Below are 24327 nucleotides of genomic sequence, written 5' to 3' on the forward strand. Positions count from 1 at the left end.
ATGTACATATTGTCTATGGCTACTTTCTCACTACAACAGCAAAGCAGAGTAGTTGCAAGAGAGACCATGTGGCCCACAAAACATAAAATATTTACTCTCTGGCCTTTTACAGAAAACTTTGCTGACCCCCAGTCTAGAATAGTGGTTCTCAGCCCACCTGTACATTCAGATTACCCAGGGAACTCTGGAAAGACCAATTCCAAGACCACACTCTAGACTAATTAAATTAGAATCTCTTGGGGTATGATTCAGGCATCAGGTTTGTGGGTTTTTTGCATTTTTCTTTAATTATCAGTTAGTTTCATTGTATAGCCAAGGTAAAGAACCCAGGGGAGGGGTTCAGTGGGTGGCTCAGTGGGTTAACTGTCTGCCTTTGGCTCAGGTCATAATCCCAGGACCCTGGAATCAAGCCCCTCGTTGGGCTCCCTGCTCATCAGTTAGTCTGTTTCTCCCTCTCTCTCTTTCCCTCTGCTCCTCCCCTCCCACCCGCCCCCCTACCCCCCCACCCCCGCTCATGCTTGCTCTCTCTCTCAAATAAATAAAGTCTAAGGTTTGTTCCTCCTCCTCCTCCTCTTTTTTTTTTAATTTAAGTAGGCTCCACACCTGATGTGGGGCTTGAACTCATGACCCTTATAAATCAAGAGTCACATGCTTTACTAACTGAGCCAGCCAGACACCTGGGTTTGCTCCTTCTAACTCCCATCAGATACCGCTAGAGAGTGAAAGGAAAGATGATCTTCCTTCATAAATAAGCTGAGCAAATATCCATGGGCATCTATCTGTCCTAATCTTTTTTGAGTTCTGATAATGCGGCCATGTAAACAGCTTCTCTTCTTTCAACAGCTTTAACTCTTCTTATTATTCATGAATGAGATAAATAAGGGGTCCTCATCATCTGCCTTGCTCCCTTACAACACCTTCCTCTTTTCCTCATTTCCCTTTGCCTCTTCTTTTTCACTCCCTTGCTGAAAAAGTACAAAGTGGAAGGTGGGCACAGAATCTGCTACAAGAAGTGAGGTGGCTCAAGGACTGTGGAACAGTCATTTAGTGCTTCTTTGGGAGGGGTGGGGAGAGAGGAAGCTTCTGCCCATGGATCTTCTGGAAAATGTCACTTTGCCTTTCAGAGTGGCCCAACTAAGATAAAAGTATTTGTGAAGCACTATTGTGGTTGGCATTTTCTGTTACTCCTCAGCATCCTCAGATCTGTCTCCTGAAGGAGGATGTGATGGTGTTGGAGGTGATGAGAAGCTGGCAGTGGGAGGAAGAGGACGGAAATAGGCCTTTTTAGCCATAAGTCAGACCTCCACCCTCCCTCACCTGAATTACTGACTGCAGGGGGCTCCTGGTTGATCCTGAAATCCATCTCAACCCTGTCTCCATCCCTGCCATCAATTACCCTCCATAGTGCTACCAAAGAAAATTTTCTCTAAGAAAATCTCATTATGTCCCTCTCCCACAGAAAATCTTTTCATGCTTCCCATCACCTGTAAAATAAAATTCAAACTCCTTAGCAGAGTATGCAAGGTCCTTCTGGCCTCTGCCCCTCTTTTTAGCTTCATCCCCTTCTTTTTGCCCACCTGCCATACTGAGCCACTTCTGATGCCCTTGATGAAAATTTCAAATGCCTGGAACATTCACTCTCCTCCTTTCTAACCTTCTGCTTTAAACTCTGGTAACTCCGTGAAGACTCAGACCAATCATTACATCCTTCTCAAAGGCCCTCATCATAAGGTTGGATTTTTACCAATTTTCAGTTGTTCATTTATTCTTTTATCTAATAAATACTATATTGACAGCTTTTTAAATGGCCAGACCTTGTTAGGTCCTAGAGATATAGAGATGGAGAAAGAGGAAGACATGGCTCTTGCCCTCAAGGATCTCCTAGTCTAGGAGGGGATTACAAAAAATGTGAATAAGACCTATCACTGACATAAATAAGATATCCAAGGAGCACAGTCACCAGATATCATCAGGAAGAAGGCAGCACCACACCCTGACTCCCTTCATACACTACTTCCGAAGGCACCGAAGACATCGCCACTATAAGAGAGAGGCAGCGTTCTTCTAACAAACTGAGTGCTGGGTGGTGATCTTCCTAGGCAATCTTCACATCCAGATCTTTGGACCCTTGCTACGTCGTTAGATCTCACGCTGTTGGAAATACAGCAGCAGCTTGTCATTCAGCCTTTGTCCAGCACATCAGAGCCAGGCAGGCATGCTGTGGCGAAGTGTCAGATTATTTTTAGTTCAAGCTGTTGGCTACACTGCGACTGTGTTGACAGAGTTGTCAGCTGGCCCGTTTAGGGCTTGGTTATTTGCCTTTAGGAGTCCCTTCAAAGGCTTCTGAGCACTCCGGCTTCTCCACCTACTTTCCCTGCGTAATCCCGTCAGCAAGAAAGGGCTTCTCTCTGAAGATCCCATGTATGTGCTTCTGCAGTCGGAGTAGTGACCTCTCAAGCTCTATAGGGCAGCAGTGTGTTATGTACATCCAGCAGAGCCCACTGTGACTGAGACCATGAGAAACGGGGGGCAGGGAACACAGCTGCCACTGGAGCTTTGAGAGTCCCATCAGCAGGGGCGGCCTTATCCCTCCTGTGGCCTCCAGAATAACTCGGGCTGCAGAGAGAAGCTGTACTGTAAGAGGATCTGAATAGCATATTCATTTTTAAACCTTCTTGTGTCCTATCCCTCTGCATCACAAATCCCGGGAGAATTGAGCTAATGAACCCATTATCTGTTCATAAGCCTCGGGCATATATAAATTATACTCCCAGGCTTTCTCTGTTTCTTTGTTAGCATTTCATTCAAGGACAGAAAGTAAAATCAAAGGAAGCTGGGAAGGGATCTGGGGACAGGGACAGAGAGGGGCATGGAGACCGTGACACTCAGATGTATGAGACAGCAATATAGTCACACTGATGTCGAGCAAAGATGAATAAAAGGAAGCTTGTTCTTAGAGCACAAGTTGAGAGAGCATATCCAAAAGTAAAGGACAGCAGGTTTCAGTAAATCTATTTATTCACCACTCTATTAGGGCTCGTTGGGTGTCTAATAATAGAAGCCTAGCCCAAGTTTGCTTAAGCAGGAAGAAGGGATTGATTATAAAAGATACAGTGTGTCTCAGATTCCAAGAGCAGAAATGTAGCTGGGTAGGCAGTAGAAATAAGAGCTGGCAGACCATCAGGTCCAGGAGAGCTCTGTTATACGCCCCTGCCTCTCTCTGTGTGTCTGCCTCTTTCTTTTCCCGGGAAGAATAGATTTCTCAGCTGCCTGCTCCATGTGGCAGACATGGTGCCTGCTCACAGCTCCATGTCACTTCCAGCTCCATGAAGAAAGAGATAGAGTCAATTCCTTTTAGTCTCAAGTGCATATTGCTAGAATGGCATCTCTGTTCTAGCCAGAGTGAACCATCTGCAGTTCATGCAGTTCAATCAACGGACATTAGAATCAAACCACATTGCACAAACATTGCTCCTAGGAATTAACCCACCCCTATGAATGGAAAGGGTTGGATAGTTAAGGAGTGAGAATCATTGTAAGCTGGAAAGATGCCCTTTGACAGAGGGCATCGTTAGCATCATGAAGAATAATGTAGATGTAAGAACAAAAGAAAGCCAAGGCCAGGAGCGTGGGTGAAATGATTGCTTCTTAACTAATTGGATGCTCCATAAACTGACCCCCATAAAAATGTCAAATTTATTTCTCATTTCTCCCAAATATTCCTAATAGACATGTCCAGCTTGCTCCCCTTATTATCCCAAGAATATGCTATGAAAATTCCACCTGTCTGGTTACTCTGGGTCCCTCAGTGAGAATGCCCGTCCCCTCATTCTTTTCCTATCTACTACAGACTGAATGTTTTTCTCCCCCAACCCTCCCCAAAAAATTCATTTGTTGAAATCCTAACCCCCAATATAATGGTATTTGGAGGTGGGGCCTTTGGAAGATGATTAGATCAGGAGGGTGAGCCCTCATGAATAGGATTAGTGCCCCTATAAAAGAGACCCCAGGGAGATCCCTCATCCCTGCCACCATGTGAGGTAATAGTGAGAAGACATCTGTGAACCAGGAAGTGACCCCACCAGACACTGAATCTGCCAGCACCTTGATCTTAGACTTTCCAGTCTCCGTAACTGTCAGAAATAAATTTCTGTTGTTTATTATATACCCAGTCTACAATATTTTGTTACAGAAGCCTGAACCAACTAAGACCCTGTCCAAACCTTACTTCCTCATTAGGGGTCAACTCCAGTCCCCATTTGTCCATGAATCTCTTGCCATTCTGACCATATTTACTAATTGGTTTCATTTTCATCAAATAAATTTTTCCAATTAGAGTACACAGTCCTCAAAGTCAAAGACCATGTCATTTACTTCTCTATCCTTCAGGGTGCTGGGGTACAGGCATTCAAGAAATTTTTTTTTAGTGGATAGCTTCAAGTTCATGTACTTAGAATGTCATATAACAGGACATCAGGAGCTATATTTCACATGACATTTCCAATGACACTTATGGTTTAGGAAATTGCAAGCATGAATATAACTGGCCAAATAAAACTGTGGTCATAGGGGCACCAGGGTGGCTCAGTTAAGTGTCCAACTCTTGATTTCGGCTTAGATCATAATCTCAGGGTCCTGGGACCAAGCCCCGTGTTGGGCTCTGCACTCAGCAGGGAGTCTGCTTGAGGATTCTCTTTCACTCTCTCTCCCTGGAAAAATAAATAAATCTTAAAAAAAAAAAAAACCATGATCATAGGAGAAAATTCATTGAAATACAAAAATGAAGAGAGGACAGGTAAATAGTTTCATGTCTTACGTTTGATTATAAGTAGCCAGCATTTATTGTATACCTTATTTTTATAACAGTTCAACATAAAAACAGACTGATTTTCATAACTGAAAAATATGTATAAATTACTAAACAAACACAAGTGTTTCTAATGACTGAATCATCTTTCTAATGATTGACTCATAAAAGATTGGAATTGAACTTCACAGAAAATGGTACTGAGAAATGGACCAGTTAGATATCATCCTTGGTAGCAGAGAGGGGACATATATCCTAGGTTTGGGACTTTTGAAGTATTTTTCCAGAATTAGAAATGAAAGTTTTAATACCTCTTCCCTAAAATGCTTGCATTTGAGGGGTGCCTGGGTGGCTCAGTCAGTTGAGTGTCTGACTCTTGGATTCAGCTCAGGTCATGATCTCATGGGTGGTGAGATTGAGCCCTGCATCCAGCTCCATGCTCAGTGGGAAGTCTGCTTGAAGATTCTCTCCCTCTGCTCCTCCTGCCACTCGCACTCTCTCTCTCTCCTGCTCTCTCTCAAATAAATAAATAAATAAATAAATAAATAAATAATAAATAATAAATAAATAAATCTTTTTTCCCGAAATGCTTGCATTTGATTAGGGAGAATGAAATACTATCCTCCTCATAGGCCAGATGAGATTATTTTTAGGGATAATAAAATCAGTATAGTATGTCAAAGGACGTAAAGAGGAAAGGGTCGTATTCACAGATGGCCAGTCCTAATTCATTCAATTTGCTGAAAATGAAACAAAAAAATATAAAATTGAATTCACACATACATTAGTAACTAAGCTTGACACTTCATTTTTATGAGTTGATATAACTTTAAAAAATTCCGTAGTTATTTATTAAGCACCATGTATGTCCTTAGCTTTATGCACTGTGTCTAGGAGCTATTGCAGTAGTACTGTTAAACCTTGATAATTTGAAATCCCTAGGAAATGAATTCTTCTGAATAGCCCAGTTTTCAGGCCAGATGAATTCTCCCTTCTTAAAAATGTAACTACTTTGGATGGCACTTTGAATGTCTTTCTTTTTTTATTAAATAGAGTAAATTAAATATAAGGTACTTTTTTGATGATTCTTTTGAAGTTATTAATTTGAAAAATATTATTCTATTTCCTTTTTTAGAAAAATCCTATTGATGTACCATTAGCTTAATACCAACTTGGAGGAGAGGGGAGGGGAAGACTACTTAGAAGATTCACTCGTTATTTTATAAATAAAAAATAGTCAATATTTATCCATACAATTTTACTTCCTCTAGTATCACAATCAAAGTTTGATCCTGGGTGCTCTTCACACCCGGGAAAGATCCTTTAGACTCAATTTTGGCCACCAGCAATGATGCGGGCACCATGATGTTGGGAGACATCGTGGCGATTTGCCGCCTTTCATTGCCGACATTAGTAATCTTGCTGTCCATAGCACCTCTCATATTCTCAGTGTGTCTCCAAGGCATGTCAAAGAATCCTAAGGTTTTTTTCTGCATTCCCGAACTAGTGTTTAAGCTGGATGTTTTCATTTTTTCTTACTTGAATTACATATTAGTGATCCAAAGAAAAATGAAGACTTTAAAATAGCCAGTTGCTTTTGACCTGAGCAAAAGACCTTTCTAGACAAATGTCAGACCAGTCTCCCCTAGTTTGGAAATTCTGTCTCTTCCCAGAGGCTTGGCAGTTTCTTTTGCCTTCAGGTATATTGCCAAGCCAATGACAGACAATGAACTTCCCATTTCAAGCCTCCATCCCAGCACAGTCTTTGAGGTCTTTTTAAGCAACAAATTAAAGTTAAGTCAACCCTGGGTGGTGCTTTTAATGCAGGCAACTCAACTGAAGGACTTGACTGAATGACTGATGCTCTTAACACACATGTGATTTCCCACACATATAGGCAGTGACCACCCGTCAGTGCTTATTTCTTTGCCTGATGGCTTGCAAGAATTTTGCGACATCAATTTTAAAATGTGTCTTCATTTCAGAATGTAATGAAGACAGAACTATATCCTTACATACTGTTTAAAATCTTAGGTCTGATTTTTATCCTGACAACTGCTTCTCAGAGCTGTCAGAATGTCTGCCTAGAGTAGGTTCCTATTTTTTCAGAGCCTAAAATCATAGTTTGGCGGCCTTTTTGGGACTCTCTCGAGTCACCATTTCTTTACTTCCAGGTTCTCAGCCCCTGTCTAGTTTGGAGAGGTTGCTGGATAGCTGGGTTTCAGCAGTGGTCAATCTGAGGAGATCCACACTCTTGTCAAATGTAATTCCTTCACATGTGCATCAGATCTCATCTCCCTAATCCAAGGTCACACTCCACCACCTGTCCATCCTGAATCATCAGTTTGGGTTCTCTATGTCATCACTTCCATCATTGTACAAACGTAGTGTTATTTCTCCATCTTAAATAAAATTTTATTTTTTTTCTCTGAATCGCCCACTTACTCTTCCAGCAACTGCCTCATTTGTTTGCTCTGCTTTTCAGAACTTCTTGAAAAAGTTGTCTATATTCACTATCTCTAATGTCTCTTTTCCCTTTCTTTTGAAAAATTATTTTTACTCTGGAAATAATCTCAAAGGTACAACAGGGTTGCAAATGCAGTACAAAGAATTTTGTTTTCCCCTGAACCATTTGAAAATAAGTTGTCAACGGTTGCCCCATCACCACCAAATACTTTAGTGTGTGTTTCCTATAAGTGAAAACATTCTTCTACATAATCATAATGCAGTCATCAGAATTAGGAGGTTAACACTGATATGTTACTATTTTCTAATCTTCAGACCCCATTTAAGTATTGCAAATCACCCTAGTAATATCCCTTTGAGCAAAAGGACCCAGTTCAGAATCATGTGTTGCATTTAGTTGTCCTGTCCATAGAGTTCCTTGACTTTCATGGCCTTGACACCTTTGAAGGTTATGGGCCATTCATTTTGTAGAATACCACTCAAGTTGGGTTTGTCAGATATTTCCTTATGATTAAATTCAGGTAACAAAATGGGAACATTAATATAGAATTGATGGGGATATTTGTCTCATTACATTTTATCAGTAGCATATGATTTCAAATTGTCATTTACTGGTGATGTTAACTTCGATTACTTAATTAAGGTGTTATCTTCCAGTTTTTTCATGTAAAGTTCTTCTTTTGTCTTTTGTTATTAAGAAATATTTGGATCTTGGGAGATGGACCTTGAGACTATATTCACTATCCCACTCCTCATCAAACGTTCTATTTTTTTAATTATATTGATATAGACTCACGGCTTCCTCTTTTATTCGGTGGTTTATAATTTGCTACCATCATCATTTATTTTGATGCTTTAATTGGCACAGACTAAAAAGCTAGCTATCATGTCCTTCTGACATGACTCCATCTTCCTTTGAATGCGTCCTTAGTGCTTGGCACAAAAAGATGGTGTAGGGTCCTCTTATTATTTCCCTGCCACAACACTGGAATCACCCTTTTCCCTAAGAGCAATAGTTCCTTTGAGAATGGTATTTAGAAATGAAAACCTGGATGCTAGTTGTTCTCATTGCTGAAGTGTTTGAAGTGTTGCTGCTCCAAGTTCCTCTCAGTGGATAGAGTTAAAGAATACTATAGATGTCTATTTATTTCTTTATCTTTGTATCTGTGTATATGTAACCATGAGTTCACACGAACACCACCAGGTCCTGTCCTACACCACAGAGTATATTCTAGCTTTCTACTTCCCATATTTGTAACTCCCTTCACTGACAATGAGGGTCCTAGCTCCCCTGGTCCTTATTTGGCCAACTCTCCTGTATGGAACCAAGGTCCCATTCCATGACCTTTCTTCCCGACATGGATGCATTCACATCCCACTCGGGCTCCTACACTCCTCACCAGGCTATCCTCTGTACAGATGCTCTCCTCACCTTGCTCAAGCTCTGACCTCCCACTGTGGGCCCCTGACCTGGTGTGGAGCCCACTTTGCTTAGTCTCACCCAATCCCTTTAAGACTGAATTGTTCATGAAGAAGAAGGAGGAGGAGGCCCCATTTGCTTGTAAACCCATTCCAGTGAGGTTTTCACCCCCACCATTCTCTTGAACCTTCTCTCACCAAGGTTGCTAATGACTACAGATGGCTAAATCTAATAGTCAATTCTCCATTTCATCATACTTGACCTACTGGCAGTATTTATCATGGTTAATGATTCCTTATGCCTTGAAGCATTTTCTTCAGCATTTGGCTCTCAACAGTCCCCACTCTCACAGGTAACTATGTCTAAATTTCCTTTTCTGGCTCCTCTTAGGCTCCCCAGCTTCTTACATTGAAACGTTCCAGGGTTCAGTACTTGTCCCTCTCTTTTCTATCTAAGTACACTCTCTGGATGATCTTGTTCATTCCCAAGGCTTTACATACCTTCTATATGGCCTTGATTCCCAAATTTATAGCTCTAGTCTACATCTCTCTCAAACTCCAGCATTGTATATCTCACTAACAGACATTTTAATTTCAAACTTAAACTATATTCCTGGTCTCACCCCCAAAACTTCTCCCTGCAGCTTTCACCAGCTGAAATGAGAACAGTTCTATTTGTTCAGTCCAAAAACTTTAAGAGATAGCCTTAATAGTTCTTTTGTATTCATACCCTTTCTCCAGTCCATCATAAAATCCTGGTGATTCTACATTCAAATACTGTTTATCCAGAATTATACCACTTTACACTGCATCTGAACCACTGCCACCTCTCTCTTGGATTACGACAGTAGCTTCCGGGGCAGTCTCTACTTCGACCCTTGACTCCCACAAAGTACTTGCTGCTTTCCACACAGCATTCAGAGTGCTCCTTTACAGTGCAAGTCAGTGCCTCCCCTTCATTCTGTAAGTTTTCACCCAAAGATTAATTGCCTTCTCAACTAAGCCTAACTACTGCAATCTGTTCCCCAACCCCTACCCCCCCACACACATTCTTAATCCCTTTTACCCTGCTCTACTTTTCATTTCCTTATAAAACTTACTACCCTCTGGGGCACCCGGGTGGTTCAGTTGGTTAAGTGTCTTGAATTCAGCTCAGGTCATGATCTCAGGGTTGTGAGACAGAGCCCTGTGTTGGGCTCTGCAGGGGGTGTGGAGCCTGCTTGAGATTCTCTCCCTCTCCCTCTGCCTCTCCTGCCCCCTTTCTAAATAAATAAATTAGTTAATTGATTAATTAAATAAAACTTACTACCTTCTAACATTCTCTATAACTATTATGCTTTCTTTTCTGTTCTCCCCATTTTCCCATTCAAATACTGTATCGGCAATTTGATGATGCTGTACATTGGTGTAGTTTGATTCATGTTTCTTCATTTGGGGTTTGTTTAGTTACTTGAACCTGTGGGTTTGTTTTTTTCATCAACCATTAAGTCTTTTTCAGCCACTATGTCTTCAGATATTGTTTCTTCCTTCTTCTGCACCCACAACCTTTCTCCTGTCCTTCGGAGACCCCAATTATATCTATATTCAGGTCCTTAGGTTATCTTCTAGCCCGGTGTTCTGTTCATATTTTTTCAGTCTACTTTCTCTCTGTACTTCCTTTTGGAGAATTCCTATTGTCTTCAAGTTCACTCATCTCTTCTTCTGCAGTGTCTAAATCTGCTGCTAATTCCATCCAGCGTATTATTTATCTCCAGAGATTTGATTTGGGTCTTTTAAATATCTTCCATGTCTCTTTTTATCATGTTTTGCTTTCCTCTACCTTCTTGATTTTACGGACAGTATTTACAATAGCTGTCTTAACAACATCATTATCTATTAATTTTATATCTGTGTCAATTCTGGGTCTTCCTCTTTGTATTATTTTTTTTCCTTATATGGGAGAGATTTTTTTTTCCCACTTAATTATATGCTTGAATTTTTTTATTGGATTCTAGATATTGTGGCATACTGGAATTTTTTGTATTCCTTTTAATATTTGGGGGTTTTGTTCTATAGTGCAATTAAGTTAATTGGAAACATTCTGATCTATTCAAGGCTTACTACTGAACGTTGGCAGGTGGGTCCATAATAGCCTTTAACCTGGGCCAATTTGGCACCACTCCCACAGCAATACCCTTTATAGGACTCTACTCAACCCCCCAGTGTTATGAGATCTTTCTCCTCTGCCAGTAGAAAGGCACAAACTACTCCAGCCCTGTGTGATCACCAGGGATTGTTCCATTTGATCCTTTCTGAATATTGTTGCACAGCCTCAAGCAGTTTTCTCCCACATATGTGCCGATCAGTGTTCAGCTAAAGACTCAAAAGGAATCCTCTGGAGGCCTCCAGAGCTCACATTTTCTCTCTCCCTCTTTCTGTGTCTGTGTAGCTCTTTCTTCTCTGTTACTCTCTCCTCAACTCAAGGAGATTCCTTAACTCTGTTTTGGTGGCCCCTCCCTGTGCCATGGCCTAAAAACCCTTTTTACAGTCAGCTGGGACAAGGCTTATGTTATCTCCCTTCTCTCACCGATCACTGTCCTGTGCTGCCTGTGGCCTAACATTTATAAACTAATTGTTCCTATGTTTTTTCCAGTTTAATTAGTGTGTGTTTTATCATCATAGTCTGAATTAGAAGTCTAGAAAATTACATAAGTTCTGCAAGGACAGAAATCTTTGTGTATTTTCTTCCTTTATTATTCCAAGTATCCAGACCTATGCCTGGCTTATTAGGTACTCAGTAAGTATTAGTTGAATAGAATATTCATTGAACAGGATTATGTTTGAGAACTCCTTCAGCAATTATCTGAGTGTCTACCATGTATCTGGTATTAATCATACAATGGTAGATAAAGAAGACATGGTTTCTGCTTTCCTAGAGTATAGTGCCTAAAGTGAAAGAAGAATATGAAACAGCAAATAAACAATGGTTGTCATTATAAATTGTGAGAAGTGTTCTTCTATAAAGGAAGAGAATGGGATGAAAGAACATAATGAGGGAAGTTATTATTGGAGGAAGTGGTCATTAAAGACTCTGCAAAGAGGCATTATTTCAACTGATTCCTAAAAGAAGAGAAGGAGCCAGGCTGTTGAGAAAATGGGGAAAAGAATGTTCCGGGGAATTGTATATGTGAAGCTCTGAGGCAAAAAAGAACTTGGAGGGCGCCTGGGTGGCTCAGTTGGTTAAGCGACTGCCTTCGGCTCAGGTCATGATCCTGGAGTCCCTGGATCGAGTCCCGCATCTGCTTCTCCCTCTGACCCTCCCCCATCTCATGTGCTCTCTCTCTCTCTCTCATTCTCTCTGTCTCAAATAAATAAATAAAATCTTTAAAAAAAAAAAAAAAAAAGAACTTGGAGCTTCCATAACATTAGCTGAGGTGTGTGGGGGGAGGGAAGAATGCCACACATGAAATTGGAAATATGGGCAGGCCCAAAGCATGCAGGACCCACAGGCTGTTTTAAGATGTTTTGGTTCTCTGCAAAGTACAATGGGAAACTATTAGAGTGGTATGAGCCAATTTATATTTTTAAATTAACTTTCTAGCTGCAGTGTGGAAAATACTACTCTTGGCACAGTAGTGAAAGCCGGGAATTCATTTACAGTTGAGATTCTTAAACTTTTTTCTGCCCTAGACCTGTTTGGCAGCCTACTGAAGCATATGGTCTCCTTCTCAGAGTAATGTTTTCAAATTACAAAGGAAACTAATCATACTGAAATACAGTTTATCAGAATAGTTTTTAGAGAAACATTTGTGATAGTTACATATGTACCCCTTTATTAACTGATAATATAAGATCTAATAGTGGGTCTATAATTATAAAGTGGATGAACATAAATGAAATGTTGAGATGTTTGCAAAAACTTCTAATGTGATGAGAAATATCCGATTTCTATGGCTCACCAAGTCGAGGGACTACTAATGCTACTGTTGTGTGTTGTCTACATCTGGGAATGTAATGGACAGAAATGCTAAATCTCCATTTGAGGTTAGTGAAGAGAGAGATGTAATTTTTATCATCAACATTCACAGACCAGACCACCCCCCGAATTCAATCTGTTGACCCTGTGTTAGTCCATTTGAGCTGCTAAAATAGAATACCATACTGGGTGGCTTATAAACAACAGACATTTTTTCTCACAGTTCTGGAGACTGGGAAATCCAACATCAAGGCACTGGCAGATTCCATGTGTAATGGGAGCCCACTTCCTGGTTAATAGATGGCTGATTTCGCACTATGTTCTCACGTGGCAGAAAGGGGTGAGGGAGCTCTGGGATCTCTCGTATAGCACTAATCCCATTCATGAGAACTCCAAATCCATCACATTGGGAATTAAGTTTTAACATGTAAATTTTGGAGGGCACAAACATTCAGTTTATAGCAGACCCCTTGGAAAACCCAAATTAATCACTTTTTATTTAAGAGGTTATTTCTGTAAACATGGACAAAGAAGAAGGGGCTTAAACATGGGTAGTCACAACAGCAGTGACAATAAGGAGACAAATTTGAGATATTTTTGGAGTAATAAGCAATAGGACCGAAAAGAGAGAGATTGCCTAGGGTTATTGGGGAAATATTAATGGAAGTAGGCCTAGGGATATATAATATAAAGGACACTGTGTGCAGAACGTTAGCAGGGATAGTCAGAAAGAGACTTGCCAGGCAGACTATTGCTGTGACTCATTTAAGACAGGGGACAAGGATGACACTATGGGTTAGAAAGGAAGAATATTCATAGGATTAAGTCAGGAACACTAGGACTCACTACTCAGCCACTCATGAGCTGTGAGACCTAGGCAAACACCTTCCTAATGAAGCCTCAAATTCACATATTTAAGATGAGGACAATAATAGCCTGTGACCCATAACATTGTTGTAAGGATTAAATAAGATACTGTATGTAAAGTGGTTAGCACAATTCTGACATATAGCAAGGGCAGATAAATATTAATAGTTATTCTCATTACTGCTAGGATTCTGACCATGTGTTGGATTATCACCCACAGGGAACTGCAATCTAGTTAAGGAAACAAGATAAAACTCAGAAAATAATTTGAGAAAGAAACCATTCGGAATCAAGTGTTCAAATATAAGATATAAGCAACTCTTAAGCTATTAATTTTGCCCAATATAGCACTTTCTGTATCATAAAAAGATTTTGAAAATTTCTTCCACACACAGGCCTACCTTGTTTTATTGTGCTTTGCTTTACTGCACTTCTCAGATACTGCGGTTTCTACACATTGAAGGGTTTTGGGCAACCCTGCATTGAGCAAGTCTATTTGTGTCATTTTGCCAGTAGCATTTGCTCCCTTCATATCGCTGTGTCGCATTTGGGTAATTCTTGCAATATTTTAAACTTTTTCATGATTTGTTTTGGTGATCTGTGACTAGTGATTATGACTTGCTGAAAGCTCAGATGATGATTAGCATTTTTTAACAATGCAGCATTTTTGAATTAAAGAATGTACATTGTTTTCTCAGGCATAATGGTATTGCACACTTAATAGACTGCGGTATAGTGTAAACATAACTTTTATATGCCATAGGGAACTAAAAAATTCATTTGCCTCGTTTTATTGTGGTATTCACTTTATTCCAGTAGTCTGGAACTGAACCTGCAATATTTCTAAGGTATGCCTGTGTTTGTGTGTGAACATTGCAGAAGAGTAGGGGTGGTGCTGGATCTCTTCTTAACAAGTGAGTTTTAGATATTACTGTTGCCTGGTCTTTGCTGCTTACTGCTGAGCTCCTGTTTGCAGTAATAATGACTATGGCTCAAGCAAGTAAAAGACACACACACACACACAAAAAGTAATTGAGATTCAGTCTGAGAGTCTGTCCTTTGCTTTCATTTAGAGGAGCTAAGACAAGAACAGGCTGTTTCCTTTCATTCCATCATAGTAGCATTTCATAAAGATGTGCAAAGAATTTCAATTTCAACCTTTGGAACCAGCCCTGCATTTGAGTAGCTCGTATGTAGATATCTGTGGCTTGATGGCAAAGCATCAAGGGTTCAGTTCTTTTTCTGCCAAGTGCTTTGCTATATGACATTGAACAATTCAAGCCATCTGCTGAGCCTTAATTTTTCACCTATGAAAGGAATTTAACACTTCTTACCTCAGGATTATTGTGTAGAGCAAAAGAGAAAACCCAATGTCTGAAACATAATAGGAGCATAATAAAAATATTTTTTATAAGCAATGCAATGTCAATTAAAGAGCAACGCTTTAAGCCAAAAACTGTAACAAGAGACAAAGGTCCTCATATAATGATAAAGGGGTCAATTAACCAAGAGGATATAACCATCATAAATAGATATATACCCAAAACAAGAACACCTAAACATATTAACCAAATATTAGCAGACCTGGGATGCCTGGGTGGATCAGTCCGTTAAGCATCTGCCTTCGGCTCAGGTCATGATCCCAGGGTCCTGGGATAAAGTCCTGCATCGGGCTCCTTGCTCGGCGGGGAGCCTGCTTCTCCCTCCACCTGCAGCTCCCCCTGCTTGTGCTCGCTCTCTTTCTGACAAATAAATAAAATCTTTTTTTAAAAAAGCAAATTATTACCAGACCTGATGAGAGAAATAGACAATAATAAAATAATATAGCAAATTTAATAGCCCACTTTTAACAATGGATAGATCATCCAGACAGAAAATTCATAAGGAAATGTTGGACTTGAACTATACTTCAGACCAAATGGATCTAAAAGACATATACAGAACATTCCATCCAACAGCAGCAGAATATACATTCTTCTCAAGTGTACATGTTATATTCCCCAGGATAGGACAAATAATAGGCCACAAAATAAGTCTTAGCTAATTTAAGAAGATTGAAATTGTACCGGGCGCCTGGGTGGCTCAGTTGGGTAAGCGACTGCCTTCGGCTCAGGTCATGATCCTGGAGTCCCAGGATCGAGTCCCACATCAGGCTCCCTGCTCAGCAGGGAGTCTGCTTCTCCCTCTGACCCTCCTCCCTCTCATACTCTCTGTCTCTCATTCTCTCTCTCGCAAATAAATAAAATCTTAAAAAAAAAAAATTAAAAAAAAAAAAAAGAAATTGTACCAAGAATCATTTCCAGCCACAGTGGTATGAAACTACAAATCAGTAATAAGAGGAAAACTGGATAATTCACACACGTGGAAATTATACAACACACCCCTAAACAGCAAACCAATGGATCAAAGAAGAAATTAGAAGGTAGATAAATATCTGAAAACAAAAAAGTGGAAACACAACATCCCTAAACTTATGAGATGTAGCAAAAGCAGTTCCAAGAGGGAAGTTTCCTTTCACCTACATTTAAAAAAAGAAGAAGAAAGATCCTAAATAACCTAATTTAAACCTTAGGAACTAAAAAAAGAACAAATTAAGCCTTAAGTTAGCAGAAGGAAGGAAATAAAGATAAGAGCAGAAATAAATGAAATAGAGACCAGAAAAATAATAGAAAACATCAATGAAACCTAGAGCTGGTTTTTGAAAAGATAAACAAAACTGACAAATCCTTAGCTAGGCTAAGAAAAAAAAGAGAGAAGACTGAAATAAAAGCAGAAATGAAAGAGAAGGGGCGGCTGGTGGCTCAGTCGTTAAGCGTCTGTCTGCCTTCAGCTCAGGTCATGATCCCAGGGTCCTGGGATTGAGCCCCACATCAGGCTCCCTGCTCCGCGGGAAGCCTGCTACTCCCTCTCCCACTCCCCCTGCTTGTGTTCCCTCTCTCGCTGTTTTTCCCTGTGTCAAATAAATAAATTAAAAAAAAAAAAAAAAAGAATGAAACGGGATCCACATCTTACACCACCCACAAAAATTAACTCAAAATGGATCAAAGGCTTAAATATGAGACCTGAAGTGTAAAACTCCTAGAAGAACACCTAGGGGGTGAGCTCCTTGACATTGGTCTTGGCCATGATTTCTTGAATATGACAGCAAACATACATGCAACAAAAGCAAAAATAAATAAGGGGTCTGCATGAGACTAAAAGGTTCTGCACAGCAAAAGACAAAATGAAAAGGCAACCTATGGAAAAGGAGAAAATATTTGCAAACCATATATATGGTAAGGAGTTAATATCCAAAATATATAAAGAACTCATGCAAGAAAAAAAATCTGATTAAAAAATGGGCAGAGTAACTGAGTTGACATGTTTCCAAAGAAGACATATAACTGGCCAACAGGTATGTGAAAAGATGTTCAAAATACTAATTAGCAGAATGCAAATCAAAAGCACGATATAGCACTTCACACCCATTAGAATGGCTATTATCAAAAAGACAAGTGATAACAAGTGTTGGTGAAGATGCGGAGAAAAGGGAACCCTATGTGCTGTTGGTGGGAATGTATAATGGTGCAACCACTATGGAAAACACTATGGAGGGTCCTCAAAAAGTTAAAAGTAGAACTACCCTATGATCCAGCCATCCCAGTTCTGGATATATAGCCAAGGGAAATAAAATCAGAATTTCACAGAGTTATCTGCACCCCCATATTCATTGCAGCATTATTCACAATAGTCAAGATATGGAAACAACCTAAGTGTTCATCTGTAGATGAATGGATAAAGAAGATGTGTTATATACATACAACGGAATATTATTCAGCCATGAAAAAAGGAAATCTGGCCATTTGTGATAATATGATGGACTTTGAGGGCACTATGCTAAGTGAGATAAGTCAGACAGAGAAAGACAAATACTGTGTGATATCATGTGAAACCTAAAAAATCTGACTCACAGAAACAGTAGAATGGTGGTTACTGGGGGCTGGATGGTGAGGAAATGGGGAGAGGTTGGTCAAAGGCTATAAACTTCCAGTTATAAGATGAATAAATTCTGGGGATAGAATCCACAGCACGATTACTACAGTTAACAATACTGTATTATATACTTGCAAGTTGCTAAAAGAGTAGATCTTAAATGCTCTCACCATACACATAAAGAAAAAGGTAATTATGTGAGGTGTTAATTAACCTACTGTAGTTATCATTTCACAATATAGTAGTGTATCAAATCATTGCAACATACACCTTAAAGTTACACACTGTTATCTATCAATTATATCTCAATAAAGCTGGAAAAAAAGGTAAATAAAAGATTATTTTAAATGCAAAAAGAAAGTGAGGGTGACTGACTTTTACACAACTATACTGCCATTGGACAGTGTCCCCTAAACCTACCTGGAACCTTAGAATGTGATCTTATTTGGAAGTAGGATATTTGTAGATGTAATCAAGTTGAGATGAGCTCATAGTGGATTAGGGTGGGCCCTAATCCAATGATAGGTAGGTAGGAGATTTGGGCACAGACAAAGAAGAGAATGTCATGGACAGAGACACACGGGACAGAAGGCTATGTAAAGATATGGGCAGAGATTGGTGTGATACATTTACAAGCCAAGGGACACCAAGGATTGCTGGAAACCACCAGGCTAAGAAGCATGGAACAGATTCTCCTTGGGCCTCCAGTGGAAACCAACCCCGCTGATACCTTGATTTTGAACTTGCAGTCTCTAACACCAACTGTCAGAGAATAAATTTCTGTTGTTTTAAGTCACCCAGTTTGTGGCAATTTGTTAAGGCAGAAGAAGAAACTAACACACTAATACCTATACCTCTTTATATCAGTCAGAGTAGACTGGATTTTGTTGCAGTAACAAAAGGTCCTCTCCTCCCATTCTTAGGGGCTTACAACAACAAAGTTATACTTCTTATTCCCACCACATGTCCTTCGCAGATCAGCTGCCACTCCACACTATGTCACTTTGAGCAGGGACCCTGGCAGATGCAGCAGCCTCTACCCAGAATATTGCCTCTGTCTGGCCTGTGATGAAAGGATCAGAGAGTCTGAAAATTCAAAGACTTAGGGGGTTAGAAGAGGAAAGCATTAAACCATAAAATTGAAAGGTCTTTAAGTAACAAAGCTCTAATCAACTCAACCACAAGGCAAGGAACAAATCAAGGGTGTGGCCACTGTGCCTTTTGTTAAAACCTCTGAATCAATTAAGGTGGTTCTCAGTAAATTATTTCAGTTGGACAAACTGGCAGAGAGAAAGAGCATGGCAAATGATGTATTGGTTCTTGACGCTTCTGCCCCAAAGTGACCCACATCACTTCTCTCACATCTCATTGGCGGAGCAAGTCTGATGTCATTGTGTGGGTATGTGTAATCCACCTACCTGTAGGGTGGGGCAGTGAATTTTTTTTAGCAATATCATCCATCCCAATCTTACAGAGGATTATCCTTTCAGTAGTCACTTTGAAAGGCTATCCTGGTAGTACAGTGATGTTAAAAACTCTTGGGAGTGATCTCCAGAGTAAGTGTATTATGTCATGTAAGAAAGTGACTCTTAACTTTATGGTTATTGAGCCCAAATTGACATTCCTCAGGTGGATCATCCACCTAGCCCCCAGATGTGGTTGTAATTGACCTTTAGTTTATTTTCCCAAATTAAGTCCACCCTCAAGTAGTGAAAATTTGCCATTCTGAAGGCTGGTTGAAGGAAGGTATTCCAGACCATTCCCAAGAAGCTACAGGAATGTGAGAAGTAACTGCATCATTGAAATCACTGACCAGCCTCGCAGTGGGACTCCCTAATGGATACAGTACCAGATTGAAGTAATATATATTTCAGACGTATAATAAATTATATATAATGATATATAAAAACTGAGTCTGAGTGGCTCAGTTGGTTAAGTGTCTGCCTTCGGCTCAGGTCGTGATCCAAGGGTCCTGGGATGGAGGCACGCCAGGGGCTCCCTGCTCAGCAGGGAGTCTGCTTCTCCCTCTGCCTTTGCCCTCCCTGCCCCCCACCCTGCTCCTGCGCGCTCACTCTCTCAAATAAATAAATACAATTTTTAAATACATACATACATAAAAATACATAAATAAAAATAAAAAGGAAATCAACATGGCTTCACGCATCCTGTGTGGAAAACCTACTATGTGTCAGGCACTAAGCTATTTCCGTGGATTATCTCATTTAACCCTTGCAGCCAGGGCTGGGACTATGGTGAGGCGAGTAAGGAGGCACACAATTCAAGGCGACCCCCCACTGTCAGGGCTGTACAAACGCAGGGTTGATTATCACATGACCCTAACAGCACCCCGTTCCGTTTGTGCCCTAAGAGCCTCACTCACCCCGCCCTAGTCCCGGCCCTGGGACCTGCTGGAGACAGCCCCATGAGATCGAGATCACCAACGCCCTTCTTTGCAGATAAGAAAACGGAGGCCCTAAGGAGGTTGAGCGCCCCTCTCACTTCCCCCGCGAGCTGGTGACGCCCGCAGAGCACCGAGAGGAGCCCAAGTCCTGGGGCTGGACCCGGAAGTCCGCCCTGGCTGCTTGCGCATGCGTCGATGCTTCCGCAAATGCTTCTGCTTAAGGGCGGGTTGTTTTTGTCCCCTTCTTCAGGTATCCAAGGCTGCCGCAGACTTGATGGCCTACTGCGAGGCGCATGCCAAGGAAGACCCCCTGCTGACCCCCGTCCCGGCTTCAGAAAACCCATTTAGGGAGAAGAAGTTTTTCTGCGCCATCCTTTAAGTCTTCACGAGGAGCCTGAAGAGCCTCAGGGCTCCTGGGACACTGATGTCGAGTTTTTAGCAAAGTGGGCGCCTTTCTAGTCCACAGCATTTAAAGAGAGGGAGGAGAACCATCCTGGAAACTCCAGGCTATGCATGTTTAAAGAACCGGTCCCCTTGATGAGAATGAAAGCCAAACCACATCCCGAGTTAAGAGATCTGATAGCTGCAGAACTGCCTGGAGGAGGGGAATATGTAAAGATAAAATCCGCCTCATTTCTTTTCTGCTATCCCTCCCCAAACCTTATGTTTCTGCTTCATATTTAAAAAAAAATAATAAAAATAAAAACAGACAGCTGTACTGAACTAAGATATGTATGACCTTCTTGGAATGAATATTGCCTTTAGAATACCCTTTGATAAGCTGAATTGTCCAGTGTAGCCGCGGTTTGATTTAATGGCATTGATGTTTAGTCTTTGTGCCTTTTTTCTTTTTTCCTTCTCCCCTGCCTCTCCTTCCACCCTTCCCATTAGAGTAGTACAGAGAGAAGACTGGACTTGTCTGTAAGACTGAACTCCAAGGATGAGCACCCAAATGTCTAGGGAGCTGTTCCCCGTGGTTTGTCCTCATGGTGATAACAAAAAATGCCGGTTGTCTGTGTTCTCTTATCACAGTTCCCAACATTTGTACATGATAGCTTTGATTCTGCAAGTAAAAGTAAATCATGTGTTGTGACTGGTGCTTTCATATATTTGTGACAATTTTTGAGTAATACTGCATGAAAATGTCCCTATGTTACATCCATTCAGAAGGTTTGTTGTTTTACTCAAGTTTGGAACAGGAACGAGAGAGAAAAGAAGCTGGAGAAGAAAAAACTCAGTGTCTTGAAAACTGAGATTACTTCAGAGCCTTAGCCATGCCTAAAATACCTCTGAGTTCACAGTAGTGTAAACGCCTCTTCAACGTATTTTCCAGAATCCAAAGCATTTTGGTTGTATCCAGGATCCAGGGCAGCACAGGAACCACCAAGCAGGAGAGGGAAGGAAGGATTCACCATCAATGGGGAGGTGTTTTTGTCATAGAGTAAGAGCCAATTTCATCTTTCCCTGCATCATGGAAATTCTAGATTGAAAGAACACTTTCTGTTTCTTCAAGTATCAGGAGAAATAAACCAAGGGTTCCAGAGGAGACCCATTCTCAGAATCCTAGCTGTTCACCTGCCAGGTAGAAGGGGACAGATGTGCCAGCACCACCAGAAAGGGTTCTGGCTCTCTTTTGCCACTGGGATTGTCTTCACTTTTCACTCACCAAGTTTTGCAATAGAACCTTTTCTGGTTTTGTTCTCCATCTTGTTTGTTAGAGTCTCTCAGTCTTTATTTACAACTTCCTTGCAGCTAGAGCTCTCTCTTCCTAAGAGATGATACTGAAAGTGATTTTTCATTACAGCTCTAGCCTTCATCCAGTAATGGGAGGTCCTGGAAACCTGCATCACTTTTTTCTGTGCCATTTCCAGGCAAAAGAGGACTGATCTTACAGCTTGCTGTTTACTTTGAAATTGCAAAAGACCATTTCCAAATTAATTCTATTCTCTTTCCATTCTCTTCCTTCTGTTTAAAAAAAAAAATGGAGAGGAAGGAAAGGAGAAGATATAAAAGCTTAATATGACAAGGACAGATTTTGAAAGAGTTAATAAATATTTTCCTTAGCTCCTTTTATGGGCACAATGATAAAAGAATAAATACATCCAAATAAAGCTCACACCTGGAGCAGGGGCAAGGGAATGCTAAGATATTTGCAAAATGTACAAATCTACTTCTATAACCAGATGCTTCTGTTCAAACCTTGGGATGTTGTTACAGTCAGCGAGACACTAATGAAGATTTAGTGGGAAGACCCCGGCAGAGTATTTATTAAACTACATACAGTATTGTACCTTTAGCTTAGTAATACTGTGGAATCAGCTAAAACCGTATCACATTTTTAAAATTAGCCAAAACATGAATTGAATATGTGGTCACATATAAACAACTGTGAATGAAGCACCTTTTGATGGTGATTAAGGTGTCATTGTAAGACCCCAAGGATTTTCATAATCCACACCATTTATTTTTCTTAGAGGAATGCTTTATATTTTTATGTAAATCTAGATCTTTGGAGCAATTAAAATGGAATTAAAACTTGAAGGAAGCACTATAATACGGCTCTGATAGTTAAAAGTTACGGAAGTTCCAAACTTGTGACTTTGTTTACAAAAGAGAAAAAGCAGAAAATGTACAGCCCATCTGAAATTAAGTTTAAGGAAAATGTTTCGGCTTTCTCATAACTTCATGTCCTGTAGTATGGTATTATAATACCAGAGTCTTTATATGAGTTTTTGCTTATTGATATTTTTACTTGTTAAGGGGGAAAGAAATCTTTTGATGACTTATACCTCTAAAGAGCTTTAATTCTGTTAGAAATTCAACGATCATTTCCACCAGCATAACTTTATCTTAAGGAATAACTAATAGGAAAATTTAATTATTCAAGGCCCTAATTTCTGTATATAATGTATTGGATAGTAATGAAAATCTGTCATGCAGTTAGTTTAAACTCTAACAATAACCCTCAATATTAATTCTGATTCATTCATTCATTCATTCATTCCTTTTTCTTTCTCTTTCTTTCTTTTTCTTTCTTTCTTTCTTTCTTTCTTTCTTTCTTTCTTTCTTTCTTTCTTTCTTTCTTTTTTTCAATTTTAAACCAAGTACTATTTAATTTAAATTAGAGGTCGCAAAACAGTACTTTGATCTGAGGTTAATTTTGATAATAATATTTGAAGCAGATTGCTTACCAAGGAAGAATTAAAAACCATTTCTCCAACATACTCCTATTCACAAATGGGATTTGGGGAAATTGAGCATGCTGTCTTAGTTTTTGTAGTTGTTTCTTTTTTTTTTTTAATATTTGCTTCAAGCTGCTCCTGGCAATGGTGAATTGTTACGTATCATTAATGTTTTCCCAACCCAAGGATTGTTCACCTTTTTCCTATATAAGATCTATGGAGTGTGTCTTTCAAAGAGAGGGAAATACAGGAATGTTAAAGCAGGAACACCTGAATGTGATGTGCACATTTTCATCCCACATGGACAATGTATTTGTTTTAATAAATGGAATTTTCAAATTCATTTCATATGCAGTCAATTTCATTGTGAGGGCCTGGGGGCCAGCTCGCCCATCGATTTCAAGGTTAATTTGAGAAGGATGATGACCCATAACAGGATGGGTGGGGAAATAGGATAATCCATTCATTTTCTTAAGGATTTTGTTAATAGAGGTGCTCTAAGGAAGGATTCACATGAGACTCTTTAAAAGCCTTTCTCCCTGGGTCCCTACATCTTAGAGGCCCATGCCTGGGGACAGAGAAAGGTGATGAGGAAGAGCCCAGGGCTCTGGCAGGCTGGACCGTGAGGACAGATGAGCTGCGATACAACGCTAACGTGCTGTGAGTGTGCCACACTGGGATTTGTCCTTCACCAAAAACAAAAACAAAACAAACAAACAAACAAAACCACAGAGAGTGCTGTTCTCCCTAAGTTGTTCACGATTTAAAAGGAGTACTGGAGAAGACAAAATGCCTAGAATTCTAGATTCAGCAACTCCTCAGAGATAATCAACAAAACCTTCTGTAGGTCCCTCAAATGATGCCAGGGAGTGATAGACCCTGTTAGTAAAGAAGGGAGCACTGGCTCTCCCAGGGCTTGTGTCAGGGACAGCAGCATCTCTAAAACTGATAAAGGGGCCACTTGGAGTTAGTGCACTTGTCCACGTACATCACTGTTTTGCAGACAATGGTCCCTGGACCACCTGCTTCAGAATCACGATTAAAGAGGCAGATGATGGGCCCCACTCAGAATTTCTGCAGTGGCTCCGCTGCAGGCTGTAGCCTGAGGACCGCCGACGTCAGTATTTGCGACAGGTAGCTGTTCACAATGCCTAATGAAAGGCACAAACCAGTCGTGGGTGTGCTCACTCTTACTCCCAGAGCCGCAGGATGTGCCTGACCAGGAGTAGACATAGAACTTGTGGGTGAAAATGTAGAC

At 40.4% G+C, this 24327-nt stretch overlaps 1 protein-coding gene across 4 annotated transcripts in view; it reads left to right on the top strand.

Moving 5' to 3' along the window:
• GNG2 (G protein subunit gamma 2) overlaps nucleotides 1–23412 on the top strand; it is a 117695-nt gene extending 94283 nt beyond the window's left edge. For all 4 annotated transcript variants that reach the window (XM_032405108.1, XM_032405109.1, XM_032405106.1 and 1 more), the window contains exon 4: nucleotides 20138–23412. In XM_032405108.1, coding sequence (XP_032260999.1) covers nucleotides 20138–20266 — 129 coding nt within the window. In that variant the 3' untranslated portion in view covers nucleotides 20267–23412. The remainder of the gene's footprint in view (nucleotides 1–20137) is intronic.
• Nucleotides 23413–24327: the final 915 nt, after the last annotated feature.

The sequence above is a fragment of the Phoca vitulina genome, unplaced genomic scaffold (assembly GCF_004348235.1).
Source record: "Phoca vitulina isolate PV1807 unplaced genomic scaffold, GSC_HSeal_1.0 scaffold7, whole genome shotgun sequence".
Taxonomy (NCBI): domain Eukaryota; kingdom Metazoa; phylum Chordata; class Mammalia; order Carnivora; family Phocidae; genus Phoca; species Phoca vitulina.